The sequence below is a fragment of the Brachyhypopomus gauderio genome, unplaced genomic scaffold (genome assembly GCF_052324685.1).
Source record: "Brachyhypopomus gauderio isolate BG-103 unplaced genomic scaffold, BGAUD_0.2 sc69, whole genome shotgun sequence".
NCBI lineage: Eukaryota > Metazoa > Chordata > Actinopteri > Gymnotiformes > Hypopomidae > Brachyhypopomus > Brachyhypopomus gauderio.
The window spans coordinates 958,580-975,038 of NW_027506890.1; the positions used below are offsets into that span (position 1 = coordinate 958,580).

General features: G+C 45.6%; 1 protein-coding gene and 1 long non-coding RNA gene across 2 annotated transcripts in view; one reads left to right on the top strand and one right to left on the bottom strand.

The window, feature by feature from the left end:
* The window catches only part of LOC143491010 (uncharacterized), a 30,147-nt gene that overhangs the window by 4,087 nt on the left and 9,601 nt on the right, over nt 1-16,459 (bottom strand). The window contains exon 3 of the long non-coding RNA XR_013125063.1: nt 10,681-11,327. This is a non-coding gene — a long non-coding RNA (uncharacterized LOC143491010). The remainder of the gene's footprint in view (nt 1-10,680; nt 11,328-16,459) is intronic.
* On the top strand, nt 611-10,723 carry wnt2bb (wingless-type MMTV integration site family, member 2Bb). The gene is made up of 5 exons (XM_076989629.1): nt 611-1,374; nt 6,326-6,546; nt 8,024-8,301; nt 8,648-8,912; nt 10,494-10,723. Exons 1-5 carry the CDS (start codon nt 1,208-1,210, stop codon nt 10,721-10,723), a joined length of 1,161 nt encoding a protein of 386 aa, XP_076845744.1. The 5' UTR covers nt 611-1,207.

Genomic DNA, 16,459 nt, shown 5'->3' on the forward strand with positions numbered 1-16,459 from the left:
TACAATGATTAATGACAAGGAACAAAGTAATAGGCGGCGTATTAGATAGATGCACGTATGTAACAATTACAGTAATATGTAACAGTAATATGTGCGACAACAGTAATATGTGTGATGCTTTTTTTCTTTTTCTTTTGCATTCGCACGAGCTTTAGTTCCTTATCTGTAAATACAAACTTGTGTATTCGGACAAGCACAGCTCCGAGCCAAGACATGCAGGCGCACATCTTATTTTGTAAGAAGAATGCTAAAAATAAATGCTTCCTCCTCCTCCTTCTGGTTATTGTTATGATGATAATGATCCGTATTAGGAAGATATTTTATGCTAGGACTATTAGGTTGAAAGTACGACCCATCGCAATTTGCAAATTGTCTGCTTTACGTTTTTACTGCAATAACACCCTTTAGTTTGGATTTTTGTAACGTGATATTAGCTGACATCTTTACGGGTTCATTGCTATACACTCAAACAGTTGGAAGTCAACAGGTGGAATTTGGGTGTCGGAAGAACGACTGAAACAGTACGAGGTCTGCTTCATATTTCTAACAAACCGCGCATCCTGGGGAAACTGAAGCATCCCTCGAGTTCGGGTCTTGTGAACTCTGCCCAATAAGAGTTCGAGGCTGCCGGATTGTCCACATTCCACTAGCCCTCTCCCCCTGTCGCCCACCCTCCGCTTTACAGTTCGCGCAGTTCAACGCTCCGGTTCATCTCACCAGGACTGGTATCAGTGCGGAGGAGGGAGATGGGCTGTTCTAATGGCACAACGGACGGGACTTGCCAAACTCTTCTACAACGTCGGGACACCACATTTTAGCGAAATAAACCTCATTTTGATCAGTGAACGAGAAAAGGTGCGCGCTTACTGTAAACATATTGCAGTCCTGTGAGACTTTTTTTCATTTTCAAAAGGAGGTGGGATAAGAACAAGCGAGAAAGCTCGTCCAGCGCTCGCGGAACCTGCCGTCTGGCTCGGATTATCTCTGCTGCGCGTGCCAGCTCGTGCGGAATACTTTTAAATGGCACGCGCTAATATCCGGGCAGACGCGCGATATTCACCGGTCGAGCCCGCAGCGCGCGCGCGGAGCGCTACAGTTGGACAAATATGATTAAGCTGAACGTCAAGTCCTAATAGCACTAACCTTATATCGATCAAACGGAGTTGAAGTAGATTTTTGCATTGAATTCTTCACTACATATTCAACAATGTTCGGTTTCAGCAAAATTGCCGGATCTCTTCAGATTCTTAGTAGATCAACTACAGGGACCGGTGGCGCATCATCACGGGACGGAGCTCGTGCTTCATCGCGACTGTACTGCGCGTTCGTTATCTTACTCCTCATCCTCACGCCGCGCGTAGACTCGTCGTGGTGGTAAGTAGACTAGTTCTCTCTTTCTCTGTCTATCTGTCTCTCTCTTGCTCTCTCTCTCTCTCTCTCGCTCTGTATTGGCACTCAGAGACCTGTGACATTGAGCATTTAGCGGTATGGTTGTTTTATGTTATTTAACTCCAGAATCGACATCTTTGGAGCAAAGTGATAGTAGTGTTAGAATAGTAGTTCCTACGATGCAGTAAATGTTTGTCGTCAATTACTGAATTTTAAAAGTTGTATTACCATGATTTATTATAAGGAATTCAATTAACAATATCAGGTGTTTTTCACCTTTGTATTAATTTCAGCAAAGTTCAGCAATACAGTAATATGATATTACATTTTAGAAAAGACATCCGTGTGATTTTCATGTCAAACATGCAGACATGAAACTGTTAAATATGTCCATAGCGCGAAAATGTTTTGCCGGGCAGGAAGGAAACTTTAACAGTACTCTTCTTTTTAATACCAATTAAAGCTTTTTATTTTACATTGTAATTGTGATTTCCAGTGATCAAAAAGTAACAAACACGCTGCTTTTTGATCCGTTCTTTTTATTTAAATTGGAGGAAGGTTCTTCCTCCCGGCATCCACAGAGGACATAATCCCCAGAGTTGAATTAGCAGCGTAATGGTTGTCTGGCAGGACCTGAGTGAAAGCATCAGACGTTAATTCAACGCTCTAGGTGTTAATTCGATACCGGGGGTTTTGCTAAACTATGTACGCCATCACTTATGGCGCGGCTTTATATGAGAATTACAGTCAAACGTTTTTTGAGACGTCTGTGGAGTTCTGCCAGTAACTCAGCAACAGCCTAATAAAGGAATACATGAAGCCTAATAAATGTAATCTGTGTCAGGCCCTGCTGGCCAGACATGCACACGCTCAACAGGAGACACAATGGGGCACGACGGATATTAATACATTGTACATACTGTCTGTCTGTCTGTCTGTCTGTCTCTCTCTCTCTCTCTCTCTCTCTCTCTCTCTCTCTCTCTCTCTCTCTCTCTCTCATTCACACACACACACTCTCTCACTTACTCACTCATGCACACAGAAAAATGTGTGTGGAAAATGTGAATAGGACCAATTATAAGCCTATATATGTGTGTTCTGTATATGTCAGTGCATTTGTGTCTTAGAGAAAAATGCCTGTATGAAGAGATTTCATCAGAGCAGACGTTCACTTTCATTACACAGAGAAAAAGTTCTGTCCATCCGACAGAACAAAATCTGCCGTGAGGAAAAGTAAACGCGTCCTTTGCTACTATCATGTTGTAATAAGTCTACTGACTTTGTACATAAGAGCCACTGAGGGAAAGGAGGACAGAGGAGGAAAGGACTGCAGTCTCTCTCTCTCTCTCTCTCTCTCTCTCTCTCTCTCTCTCTGTCTGTGTGCGTATCTGTTTCTCTCTCTATCTCTCTGTAATCCCCTCATCCATCACCTTAAACAGGCAGAGGGCTCCTCTTAAGCTACTGAGCAGCCTGTTAGTGTCTCATATGAGTGAACTTATTCTCTCTCTCTTTCTCTCTCTCTCACACACACACACACACACACTCTCTCTCTCTCACACACACGCACACATACACACGCATGCACACATACACATGCACACACAAATACACACACACGCATACATACACACGCACAGACACAAAGGAAAAGGACAATTTTCAGTTTTTTTTTTCTGTAAGTTAATGAACCAAAGTTTCCTTCCAGATTCTGAATGTAGGAAACCACAGACCTGGACTCTCAACTATAGCTGTGTCTTACTGCTACGCACACACATTTACACAAACCACGTGTACTCAACAAACTAAATAAATATGGGGTTCCTGCCTAGCTTCTGCAGTGTATCTAGGGTATACAGGCATGAACGCCAACAAGAACCGAACATTAATAGCCAACAATTAACAAAATGCAAGTAACACTGAAAAAATTCACTGAATAATTACTTTAGGTGAGCTAGTAAAAGGAAGCCTTCTGTGCAGGAGAAGTAGCATTCAAAACAGAAGTTCAAATGAGCATGTAGCAAGTGTGCAGGGTAAAATAGCCTCTCCTTCCTTGTAATAAAAATAACAAATCAAAAAGTAGAAAATGTATTCTACGTAGTCCTTTATTGTTGTGCGATAGTCAGTGATGTAGAATCAAGTTTCAATTATTCAACACACATTAAAGTTATTCTTGGATCCTGTGCCAGGTTTAGCATTTCTGATTGTCATTTGTGTAAGATCCCATAAAATCATTTTCATTATAATTCCTACAAATTTTCTGTGACATCAGTTTGAGCAAGCAATCCAGCTAAAGCACTTTAATTAGGCTTAGCTCACTTAGCCTACTAACATGTAGACCCAGAGACAGCCCAGAAAATGCATCAATATAGAAAGAAAGACTGGATCCTATTAGCAAATCCTCAACCCTGTGGTCCCTCTCTTGATAAATATATTGTGTTATCTTTAAGAAACTATAATGTTAACACAGCACTTCAGAGGATTATAAAATATTTAGGAAGCTTAAAATTATAGTGTAGACACTTAAAAAATAACAATATAAGTGTTTTATCAGTAAATCAGTATCAGTAAAGTATGATCTAAATGATTATTGTTGAATAAGTAAAGCCCACTACAGGCCTGGTGATGACTGCAGGAGGATGAAGGCCAGGCATTTGCTGATTGGAGGAAGGTGTGTGGTCACAGCATGTCTGTTGGTCAGGTGAATGTAAAATGCACAAAGACAATGGTCTGTGTTTTATGAGGTTTCTGACCAATGCCAATACACAAATTAAGTTATTCCTATAAACTATTGCTGACATATTGTTTTAAGTGGCTGGCTTAATTTTCTCAGGGTCCTCCTGAAAGGGGGAGAGAATGAGAGAGAGAAAGAGAGAGAGAGAGAGAGAGAGAGAGAGAGAGTTCTGCCTTGTTGGCTCTCTACCCATCTCTACAAGGGGCAAATCACCACAGTCATGCATTCTTTACCCAGTCAAGCCTAACCATATCTGATCCCTCACACACACCCTCACACACACACACACACACACACACACACACACACACACACACACACACACACACACACACACACACACACACACACACACACACACACACACAGCGTATATGAGAGGTTACAGAATGTGTTTTTATGGTGTGTTGTTATAGTCCTGTGGATAATGATTTACTACAGCAGTAAAAGCCATTCTCCATCCCACCATCATGAGTGAGAGCAGTGTGGTAGTGTGGGAAGCATCTGTGTGTGTGGCCTTTGGAGGTGATACCACCCGTGGTAGTATTATTAGCCAACCTTAAAACAGCCATTCCACTTCCATAGCAGTGGACAGCGTAAAACAGTGGAGAACAGGTTCCATTTGGGATGAGCAGCACAGCAGAGCTCAGCGGGTGACCAGCCACAAACGCAAACAGGACCACGCTCCCATGAGCTGGGAATCACCCTGTCTCCATTCGAAGTGAGGCAGCGGCAGCCTGGTGGTGATGCAAACCATGCTCCGCCCATAAGCACAGAAATAGGAGTCTGATTGGTTACTCCCTCTTTTTGTTGAAAGAAACCATTTCAAGTGACAGCCCTCATTTACTCTGGACTCTGTGCATGTGTGTTCTGTAATACTGCATAAGCACAGGAAATACACTGTTCATTCTAGTCCAGAGATGCAGGAGCAAGGAAAGAGAGAGTTGGACTGTGTGTAGGTGTGTGTGTGTGTGTGTGTGTGTGTGTGTGTGTGTGTGTGTGTGTGTGTGTGTGTGTGTGTGTGTGTGTGTGTGCACCAGCCTTAGTTAATGGGGGCATTAGTAAAGCGGTAAACAAGTGGTGGGCAGTGATGAACAGGAGCTCCATAACAGGAGTGGAAACTGGTGACAGAGAGAAAGAGAGAGAGAGAGAAGGAGAGACAGAGAGAGAGTGATTGTGAGAGAAGGACTGAGAGAGACAGAAGGGAAGTGAGAGAAAGAGATTGAGACAAATCAGTGAAAAAAAAAGAGAAAGAAAAAGGAAAAGAAAAAAGAGAGAAGTGTGAGAGCATGTTCCATGAGTCCTGCCATCTCTCAAGATCAATGGTGAGAGATTGAGTGGAGATAGCAGAGTCACTGTGAGTTCAGCACTTCTCTGTGCTCCTGCGTGTCATTGTCCACGTCTGTCTGGGATTTACAACAACTGGGCAGAGTCCCAGCACGCCATACACCATTGCTAACGCTCCTAATGCAGAGGGTTTCCACCAGCACAGTCCACCAGCATAGTCCTCCAGCACAGTCCTCCAGAACAGTCCTCCAGCACAGTCCTCCAGCACAGTCCTCCAGCACAGTCCACCAGCACAGTCCTCCAGCACAGTCCACCAGAACAGTCCTCCAGAACAGTCCACCAGCACAGTCCTCCAGCACAGTCCACCAGCACAGTCCTCCAGCACAGTCCACCAGAACAGTCTTCCAGCACAGTCCTCCAGCACAGTCCACCAGCACAGTCCTCCAGCACAGTCCACCAGCACAGTCCTCCAGCACAGTCTTCCAGCACAGTCCTCCAGCACAGTCCACCAGAACAGTCCTCCAGAACAGTCCACCAGCACAGTCCACCAGCACAGTCCTCCAGCACAGTCCACCAGCACAGTCCTCCAGCACAGTCCTCCAGCACAGTCCACCAGCACAGTCTTCCAGCACAGTCCTCCAGCACAGTCCACCAGCACAGTCCACCAGCACAGTCCTCCAGCAGAAGTGTTGCACAAATGTGTGCTTCAATCTCTGGATTAGCATTCTTTGACTTATTGTGCCCATGGAAATAAGCATTACTGCAATGCTGTAGCGCAAACCCTGAGACAACTGTGAGGATCTGAATACTCATATGTCACGAAAGACTACCACTCGCAATATTTTGTTCATTTTTATGTTTATTCAACATTTGTGTATTTTGTTTGTGTGTGTGTATGTGTGTGTGTATGCATGGCAGGTACATCGGTGCGTTGGGGGCCCGGGTGATTTGTGACAATGTCCCTGGTCTAGTGAACAAGCAGAGGCAGCTGTGTCAGAAGTATCCGGACGTGATGCAGTCCATCAGTGATGGGGGTAAAGAGTGGATCCGTGAGTGCCAGCACCAGTTCAGACACCACCGCTGGAACTGCAGCACCCTGGACCGGGACCACACCGTCTTTGGCCGGATCATGCAGCGCAGTGAGTATCTGAGCCTTCAAGGGCGCTGTTGCACCGACGTGATCAGTGGTGCCGGGGTGGGGACTGGGCATAGATGTGGTGTGGGGTGTGGGTGAGGGGTGTGCTTGTGGTGTGTGTGAGGGGTGTGGTCATGGGCTTGGGTGTGCAATTTACTGAGGGTCTAGTTGTTGGGTGTGCGATTGGCTGTGGGTTTGACTGTGGGGTGTGGGATTGGCTGTGGGTTTGGTTGTGGGAAGTGGGATTGGCTGTGGGTTTGGTTGTGGGGAGTGGGATTGGCTGTGGGTTTGGTTCTGGGGTGTGGGATTGGCTGCGGTTGGTTGTCGAGGTGTGATTGGCTGTGGTTGGTTGTGGGGTGTGTGATTGTGGGTTTGGTTGTGGGGTGTGGGATTGGCTGAGGGTTTGGTTAGGGGTGTGTGATTGGCTGTGGGTTTGGTTGTGGAGTGTGTGATTGGCTGTGAGTTTGGTTGTGGAGTGTGTGATTGGCTGGGGGTGTGGGCATTGGTCAAACAGAATTAATATGACAGGGTATACAAGTAAGTCTTTGTTTACTAGACCTCAGTACACAGACCTAGATACTATCATCCCATACATTCCATTCAGGTAAGATACAGTGCGTAAAATACAAACTCAATTGAAGGAGGGGACATGGCTAGTAAAATAATGTAAGTGAACTTGTTGATGATGTTTTAAAATTACACGTGTACTGTAGGATATCATTAAGAGAAACAAGATCTTTTTGTTTAAAGGACTCACTTGCCTGACAGAATGACCCTTTATATGAACTACATGTTGTTCTCAAAATGACCATTAAAATGGTTACGATGATGGGGTATGTAGTTTTATTTGAAATAACAAAGTCAGCCTAAATTCATTTAATGCTGGTTGTTAGTTCTGAGATATGTTGTGACATGAATGCGTAACATTTGCAGTAATCCTCAACAATTTAGTCACAGGACAATGGCCACGCTGTCTTACACTGTCCTCCCATAACACTGTGGGCAAATGAAGGGTTTATATTTTCTCATTTTTCAGTTTAGCCAGATGAACCAGTGTGAGTGACTGGAAGCCAAACACGGAGGCTGTTGGAGATGGGCTTGCAAGGGTTGGGAAGAGTAGCCTACCTCAGCTGACTTCCACAGAGCAGCGGGCAGTGGACTATCACACCGCACGCCTTTAAACAGTTTATCTGATTGGAGAGGAGTTCGTCCCTGAGAGATTATTCCTGTACTAATATTTAAAAGTAACACTTACGCTGAGGGCTGATGCATCCTTTGCGCCCTATCAGCTGCAGATGCGCAGGGATAAGCGAGTGTGTGTGATATTGTTTGGGATTGTGAGCCTTTCGCTTAAACAAGATGGAGTGTCTGATTATATCTGCGAGTGTGTGAGACTGGACGTGTGTGTATGTCTGCTATCATCTCCTCTGATGCCCTTTGTGTTGTTTTTCTGTTTTGTTTTGCTTGCTTATTTCGATCAGGCAGTCGGGAGGCCGCCTTTGTGTATGCCATCTCCTCGGCGGGCGTGGTGTATGCCATTACCCGTGCTTGCAGCCAGGGGGAGCTGAAGACGTGTAACTGTGACCCGCTGAAACGCGGCAGGGCCAAGGACGAGCGAGGCGAGTTTGACTGGGGCGGCTGCAGCGACAACATTAACTACGGAATAAAGTTCGCTAAAGCCTTCGTAGACGCCAAAGAGCGCACAGTGAAGGACGCACGAGCACTCGTGAACCTTCATAACAACCGCTGCGGGAGAACGGTGAGCGCAGAACAGTTATTAGGACTTTTAGATATTTTAAGCACTTTCTGAGCAGTTTATAAAGAAGCAACTTATTAACAGGTGTTCTGATGAATATGACGTTCATATAACACCAGATTTCATATATTTTAAAGACATATATACAGCGGAATGTTCTGGCCCATCAGATATGTTGCCGCATCTTCGCTTGGCCATTTTTGAAATGGCAGCAAATGCCTTGATAAGTAATAAATGTGCATAGATTGCATTTGTAATAGATTTGGATGTTGTGAAACCTTATTAAAGCAGTTTGTAACGTCCATGAACAGTAACATTTCCTCGCATCATTCCTGCGTGTTTGCACCAGTCAGTGAAGCGCTTTATGAAGTTGGAGTGTAAGTGTCATGGCGTGAGTGGCTCCTGCACGCTAAGGACCTGCTGGCTGGCAATGTCGGACTTCCGGAAGACCGGCGATTACCTCCGCAAAAAATACAACGGCGCCATAGAAGTCACGGTCAACCAGGACGGAACAGGATTCACCGTGGCCAATAAAGACTTTAGAAACGCCACCAAGACTGACCTGGTGTACTTCGAGAACTCCCCTGACTACTGCCTGATGGACAAGGCTGCAGGTAGGAGACCCTGGCTAAGGATGTCCAACGGTATCTGCAAACACAAAGAGGGTGTCCAGAGTGAGGGGTGTGTAGCGTCAGGGGACAGCACAAGGTGGGGCTCCCAGCCTCCCAGGGCCTCCTCATCCCCGAATCAGGCGCCATTAATCTAAAGTGGCTGAAGTGGATGTGAGAGAGGCAGTTGAGTGTGAGGCAGACAGCGGGAGTAAAGCCGATTCTCCCACCTGCCCCGGGCCGGGGCCTCTGCCGCACTAACACCCCCTCCCCTCCCCTTCCCCCGGGGGCGACAGGGGCAGGGAAGGCTTTGAAGGGGTCACGGGAGGTGGAGCACGATGTTTCTGCCCTGTTAATCCCTGACACTCTCACGCCGTGGCCCCCTCTCCCTGCAGGGTTTGTGCTGAGACTCTACAGCACACGCGAGCCCATCCGCCCATACTTCACACCCGTCGCCGCCTGTGGCACAAACACACACTTCCACAGATGCGTGTGCGTTGCCACAGCGACCCCTTTATCGGTACAAGCAGCACTCTAACAGCACGGTAGCCGGCCCTCTGTGCAGGAGAAGCCTAATGAACCGAAGCCATGGCAGGTTAGCGTGGGCCACAAAATAATCCCAAGACGCAGAGCAATAATCCGCTCCCTGACACCGATGGCTTGGGTAGCAGTAATGGTATTATTGGAAAGTGGAATGAGACACAACACTGATACATTGTGTACTGATGATCTCGAAAGATAAAATACTGTTTTGAAACTATCAAATTGAAATTGGAAACAAAACAAATATTCTACAAGAGAAGCGAATAAATGAAGTGTCAATGCCAGTGGCACCATTGTACAGAATGTGTGTGGAATTGCTGTAGTGCTATGATAGTAGAAACCCACGGCTTGCAGCACTGTTTGTAACGCATGAGCGTCTCACCTGCATGGGGGACGCAGGTGTCTGAGGTAGTGTGTGTTGGGGGGGACTGAGCCTGGGGGTGGAAGGTGTTAACATCTCACCCGGCGGACACTGGAGCAGCCAGCCATGACTCGTGCCAGAGTGTGTGTGTGTGTGTGTGTGTGTTTCGTCTGCGTCCGTGTTTGGTTTGGGTTAGTATCTTACTCAGACAGACAACCTCCTCATCTCTGTGAGTTCAGCGGACCAGTGGCCCCTGTCCTCCCACCCTCCAGTGGCCTGCTGGTATTTGCACCTCAGGGTTATGGTGGGCTCAGTTTTCACAAGCCAATCTCCCTCCCCGCCAACATGGCTGGTGTGAGCACGGCCGTGGGGCATGAGGAGACTCCGGTGTCACGATGTTCTGGAGAGCGGGAGCCTTGCTGTCCAGAGCTTGTTTAACCCCCAATCACAGAGCCATGGACAAAACAAATTCTACCATCCAAGAGCTAGTCTAAAGGAAGAGTTTTAGAAACAAATCATAATGTGTAGGCATATTGACTTTATATTCAAGAATTTGTAAGATGCAGGGAAAAAGTAACTTGCTTATGTACGTGAGATATGAAGATTGACTTTATTCTAGAAATATCTGTGTTTGACCTATTTCTGAAATATTAGTCCAAACGTTTCCCTTTTTTGTCTTCAAGGTTCGTTAGGTACGGCTGGTCGTGTCTGCAACAAGACATCTCGAGGGACGGATGGATGCGAGGTGATGTGTTGTGGGAGGGGCTATGACACCACACGTGTGAAACGCATCACTAAGTGTGAGTGTAAGTTTAAGTGGTGCTGTGCAGTGGAATGTAAGGACTGTGAAGAGGCGATCGACATACACACCTGCAAAGCTCCAAAACGAGCTGAATGGCTGGACCAGACCTGAGCCGTGACCACTTCCTGCCTCACCGCACCTCTTCCTGAAGATCTCCTGTGAACAATGGCATTCTGGGATATGAAGTCCATCCTTCATGGCTCCTCTCACTGATCCCTATTCCTTGATGCATGGCTTTATTTTAACTGCCTCTGTGAAAGCACTACAAGTAAAAACTGCATTTCCCATGAGCGCCTTGCACACCATGCTCAGTCAGGCACGTTACTCTGCCCCTCTCTTTTGCTCTTCATTTGTTTGTAAAGAACTGACCAGAGGACACTAAAAGTGTAAGAACGAACTGTGTTGCAACTGTGAACCTTATGCTGGCATTTTTTTTGGAGGGAGTGGGTGGGTTGTTTTTGTTATTTGAGTAATGTTTTGTGCTGCTTTCAAATGCTTTAAGGACATTTTAAAATGACTCTGAGCCTCTCTATAATATCATGGCTATTCGCAGAATACTCAAACTTATTTTTAAATGAAACCACACCTGTGTGCTATGTTTCAGTTCTATGTCTATAAAGTTGTCTTGCTTGAACATCTAAGACTGGAGACAGTGGCATGAAGACGCACAGTGGCCAACAGCTATGCACACTTTCCACACTCTCTGTGCTCAGAACTGCAATGGAAAATCACAAAGGAATTTATTGAACTTTCTGAAAGTTTATGAGAGAGAAAAATAAAATGAAATAAAATCTATATCTGATGATGAGCCTGCACTAAGAACATCAGCTAACCTGTGAGCAAAAATGAAATATTATTGGATAATAAATCAATAAAGGGAAACACATTATGTATGAATATGATGACTCCAGAACAGAGGTGTCAATTCCAGGTTCAGAAAGTAAAAGTCCTCACCAGGATTTTGCTCAAGCTTGCTAGATTTTCTAATTAGTGCAATCCAGGTAAAATTAGTGGAATCAACACAATCCAGGAAGCCTGAGCAAAATCCTGGTGAGGACTTTTACTTTCTGAACCTGGAATTGACACCTCTGCTCCAGAAAGCTGTCAGCAACTGCCATATGGAATGAAAGTACTTGTGTTTTGTGTGATGTTGCTGGAATAATGGTGTCAGATGGAAGCTGAGGCTTTGTTTGGACTCTTCTTTAACTTGTGTATACTGCATTGGTATTTTTAAACAAAAGTTGATATAAAAAATAACTATTACAACACCCTTTTGAACTCTTGTCTCCTAAGCTGAATCTAATACAAAAGCTGACCATTAACGAGTAATGAAGGATAGGATAGTGCCGAGAGATTAGCAGAATCGAGCTATTTCGGAGCTTGAGAGGTGAGGAAGGAGCTTGTCAGCTGGTGGTGAGCCCAGGCTAACAGTCTGGAATACACACACCTTCCCTCCAGCCTGAGGACACTGCTGATTGGCTGATAGCCCTACTGACTTATCCTGTCTTAATGATGGGGCAGATGGACAGAGTGACAGCTGGAAATGCCCATGTGATATCAGGCCTTGTGTCTGCTTGTATTTGCACAGGTTTTTCAAAGCCACGCTTATCAAATCCTACCAATTTGTATGCCCCTTATTGGGTTAATGCCTGTTTTTGGAAGAAGGGACCATGACAGAGAAGCATAATAGTCTAAGCCCAAGTGTATAGTAAATAAGTGGAGTAAAATGACCCTGAATCTAAGAGTGCTGGTCTCAGCCCTGCCACCCCAAACTATTGGCTGACTACTTCATTAGAGCATAAAAGATAGGAAACTGTTCCAGGATCATCCAGGGCAACATAGTGGCTTGGTAGCTAGCATGTTTGACTCTCAGCACTGGGGTCTTGGGTTCAAGTCCCTATATGAGTGGAGTTTTCATGTTTTCTGTGTCTGTGTGGGTTTTCTCCGGGGTCTCCAGTTTCCTCCCACAGTCCAAAAACATGGAAGTTAGGTAAATTAGCATTCCCTGAACATTCATCACTTGAGAACGTATTTTTTAAAGAAGTGTATTAATTCGATCTAGGACACATGAAGATGACAACTAAGTCAAGTCGCTTCAGCCTGATAACTCATCATGCATGATTGTGCACTAGGACACAATCATGACTCAGAGACACTTATAGGGGAGTATGGGAAATGTAGTCTCCAGGGTTAGGGTGACCACATACGTGTATTGCTCAAGTGAGGGAGCAGTCGCAGCGTTGCTGTCTGACAGCTTTCCCTCCCCGCTCAGTAATGTGCTATAATGTTCCATGTAATGCGCTGGGATGGTGTATGTCTCCCACGGCGATGAGGTCACTGCTCCTCTGCCTGGAAGCCCTCCTGCCCCGGAGCCTCACCGGCACGGAATGTGGCTACATTATCCAAGAATGTGTTTCTCCAAGGTGCAGCGGCTTCAGGGAATTTTTCCCACTGTGCCGCACAGGGGAGTTTGCTCAGAACTGCACGAGGAACCAGCTTTATGCGGACGAGCGTCTACGAGTGATTTCTCTGCACACCCGAATCTTTTTTAGAAACGTCTGAAACACTTTCACGCACCTTCACGCAAAAACACATCCGTTCGCCCACTTACAAAACACATCCGTACACTCACACAGAAATTCACCTCCCCGTACACAAACACCTCCACACACACATCCATACCCACACCCAAGCACTTCAAAAAACCCACACACAAACACATCCACCACACACACATCCATATACACAAACCATTCCACCCACACACATTCACAGCCGCCACGTGCACAACTACATACAAACACTTCCACACACCTACATAAAAGTCTTCATTTGCAGCAAGAAGACATCAAGAAAGGTGCTAACACTGTGCAAGGTGCTAACCTCAAACCTCTCTGCATTCTGCGTGTCTGTTCCGCATCTTACCCATTACTTTCTGACCTAACATGGTAGAGTAGTTTTGGCCTCATATGGGAACAGATGGAAACAATATGTTAGCAGATCCTTTAAAGATCTGTAACTGCAGAGGCTGGAAATCAGGCTAATCCGGATGCTGCAGGCCACTCTAGTAGCTAATCATCATTGTTACATAATAAGGGCAAATTAGAAGCGCTCTTAAGGACTCGTAATGTGACCCCAGGGACATGACTTTTCTCAAGGGCCATGTGACTACACAGAGAGGTGCATGCGGTCAGAGAGACAGACAGAAAGGAGGCAGTTCACCGAGACCTCATGTCGGCAGGCAGTGAAGAGGCAGTCTGGCATTCGCCTCTCACCGATTGGCCAGTTCGACATTTGCTTTTGCTTAGCCAGAGGGTGACTGGGTACACAGCTGAGGCTGGAAGCAAAGTTGCTGAAAGTAAATTGCGAAAGGTGAAGATGCGTCACGGATGACGCGAATCGTTCACGGTTTCACGGCCTCGGCCAGTTCGCAGGACCTGCCATTGGCCAGCAGAGCTAAATTTTGTGTTGGAGCATTTGTTCACTTATAACCGTGACCAAATTGGTGTGCATAATGTTTGGAGCAGGTCTGTCTTTGTGTCTATTTTTCATATTCTTTTCCCCATGTTTTTCTTCTTACCATTTTAGTTTTTGCTGTAAACATTGTTAATTAAATATTCATTAACTGTGGTACCACTGTATGTGGTAACAGAAACATTTGTAAAATGCCTGCATTCGTGTTTGTGAAACACAATGCTATGGAAATGAATCTTTTATGTAATTCTCTTACCATTAATGATGAATTGTTGTTTTTACATCCCATTTAACAGAACACATTTCCTGTGGACTTCCTAAGTGAAAATGAAATGATTTCCTGTACCTGACATTTCCTCTGCAGTCACAAATGTTCTGCAACACAAATGATCTTCTCATCTCCAACCACATATCTTCTCTTCTGCAACTATTCTCATCTCCAACTACAGATCTTCTCTGCTGAAACCACAGATCTTCTCATCTCCAACCACAGATCATCTCCAACCACAGATCATCTCATCTCCAACCACAGATCTTCTCTTCTGCAACCACAGATCATCTCATCTCCAAGCACAGATCATCTCATCTCCAACCACAGATCTTCTCATCTATAACCACAGATCTTCTCTTCTGCAACCACAGATCTTCTCTTCAAGTTCATTCTCAGACAAACTCTGTATTTGCCACTCGGCTCAACCTCCTTTGTTCGTTGCAGAAATAAAAGAAGCAGTGAGACTTCATGGCTCGCCCCACAATGTTCTCCCATATCCTATCATTCATATCTAGCCTTTGCTGACCTACACTGTTCTGTGGATGGTCACAGAGCTTGTGCAAGCAGTGAGCCTACAGTATGATGCAGGACTGAACACGCACTGTGTGGCTGCCACTAACGCACTGTACAACATTCTCCATTCAGTGATTAGTGAAGGACTTGATTACTGATAACTAGATGACTGATAAATGAGTGTTGTGAGGGTGCAGGCTCAGGATGTGTTCTGTATATGTGGGGAGTCACGACTGGGTTTGTGGGGACTCAGGACTGGGTTTTGTGTGTATATGGGGACTCAGGACTGTGTTCTGTGTGTTTGTGGGGACTCAGGACTGTGTTCTGTGTACAAGTGGGGACTCAGGACTGTGTTCTGTGTGTATGTGGGGACTCAGGGCTGTGTTCTGTGTGTATGTGGGGACTCACGGCTGTATTCTGCGTGTATGTGGGGACTCAGGGCTGTGTTCTGTGTGGATGTGGGCACTCAGGGCTGTGTTCTGTGTGTATGTGGGGACTCAGGGCTGTATTCTGCGTGTATGTGGGGACTCAGGGCTGTGTTCTGTGTGGATGTGGGGACTCAGGGCTGTGTTCTGTGTGTATGTGGGGACTCACGGCTGTATTCTGCGTGTATGTGGGGACTCAGGGCTGTGTTCTGTGTGGATGTGGGGACGCAGGGCTGTGTTCTGTGTGGATGTGGGGAGAGAAAATAGAAAAAAAGAGAAGTGAGGAGACGGAGGAGCAGGAGAGGAGTGGAGAGAATATTTAAATTAGATGGGAGAAGGTAGGTGTAAGAGAGGAGACAGGAACAACAGCTAAAATTCCTGCTTGTGGAAAACAAGGTGAGAGAGCAAGAGAAAGAAGGACTGAGGACAGTGAGAAAGAAACAGATAGAAAGACAGAGAGAGAAGGAATGAGTACAGAGAGAGAGAGAGAGAGAGAGAGAGAGAGAGAGAAGGACTGAGGACACACAGAGAGAAAGATTTAGGACACACAGAGAGAGAAGGACTGAGGACAGAGAGAAGGACAAAGGATAGAGAGAGAAGGACTGAGGACACAGAGAAAGAAGGACTGAGGACAGAGAGAAAGAAAGAGAGGAGATGAGTGTAGGGTTACTGAGCAGCCTAGCGGGCATATTTATCAGCAAGCTTGATCTTAATCTGTGCGGGAACCCCCACACACTCACACACACACACACACACACATACATACACAAACACACATATAAGCAATACGTGTGTGAAAGCAAAGACACACATGAACACACACATACACAAACACACATATAAGCAATACGTGTGTGAAAGCAAAGACACACATGAACACACACATACACAAACACACACACATACATTCATCTTCATTACTTCTCCTGTCAGGACTATGCATTAGTGTTTCAGTCTGTAGATCAAACCTTCGCTCCGAATCTACATGAACATACACATACACACATGCACAAAGACACATGCGTCATTTACACACATCCCCTCAGGCGAGAGATATCGCTATCAGGGACCTCCCACTGTCTATGACACCAGCCAATCATTCGTCTTTTCCTAAGTGCCTGCATGTCATCAGATTTTACCAGCATGTCTCTCAGTCCTGTCTCT

Excerpts from the sequence above, each read along its gene's own strand:
- wnt2bb (XM_076989629.1), top strand. The coding sequence starts at position 1,208 with ATGTTCGGTTTCAGCAAAATTGCCGGATCTCTTCAGATTCTTAGTAGA. Across the intron at positions 1,375-6,325 it reads CGCGTAGACTCGTCGTGGTG|GTACATCGGTGCGTTGGGGG; the intron begins GTAAGTAGACTA and ends TATGCATGGCAG. Across the intron at positions 8,913-10,493 it reads CCTGATGGACAAGGCTGCAG|GTTCGTTAGGTACGGCTGGT; the intron begins GTAGGAGACCCT and ends TTTGTCTTCAAG.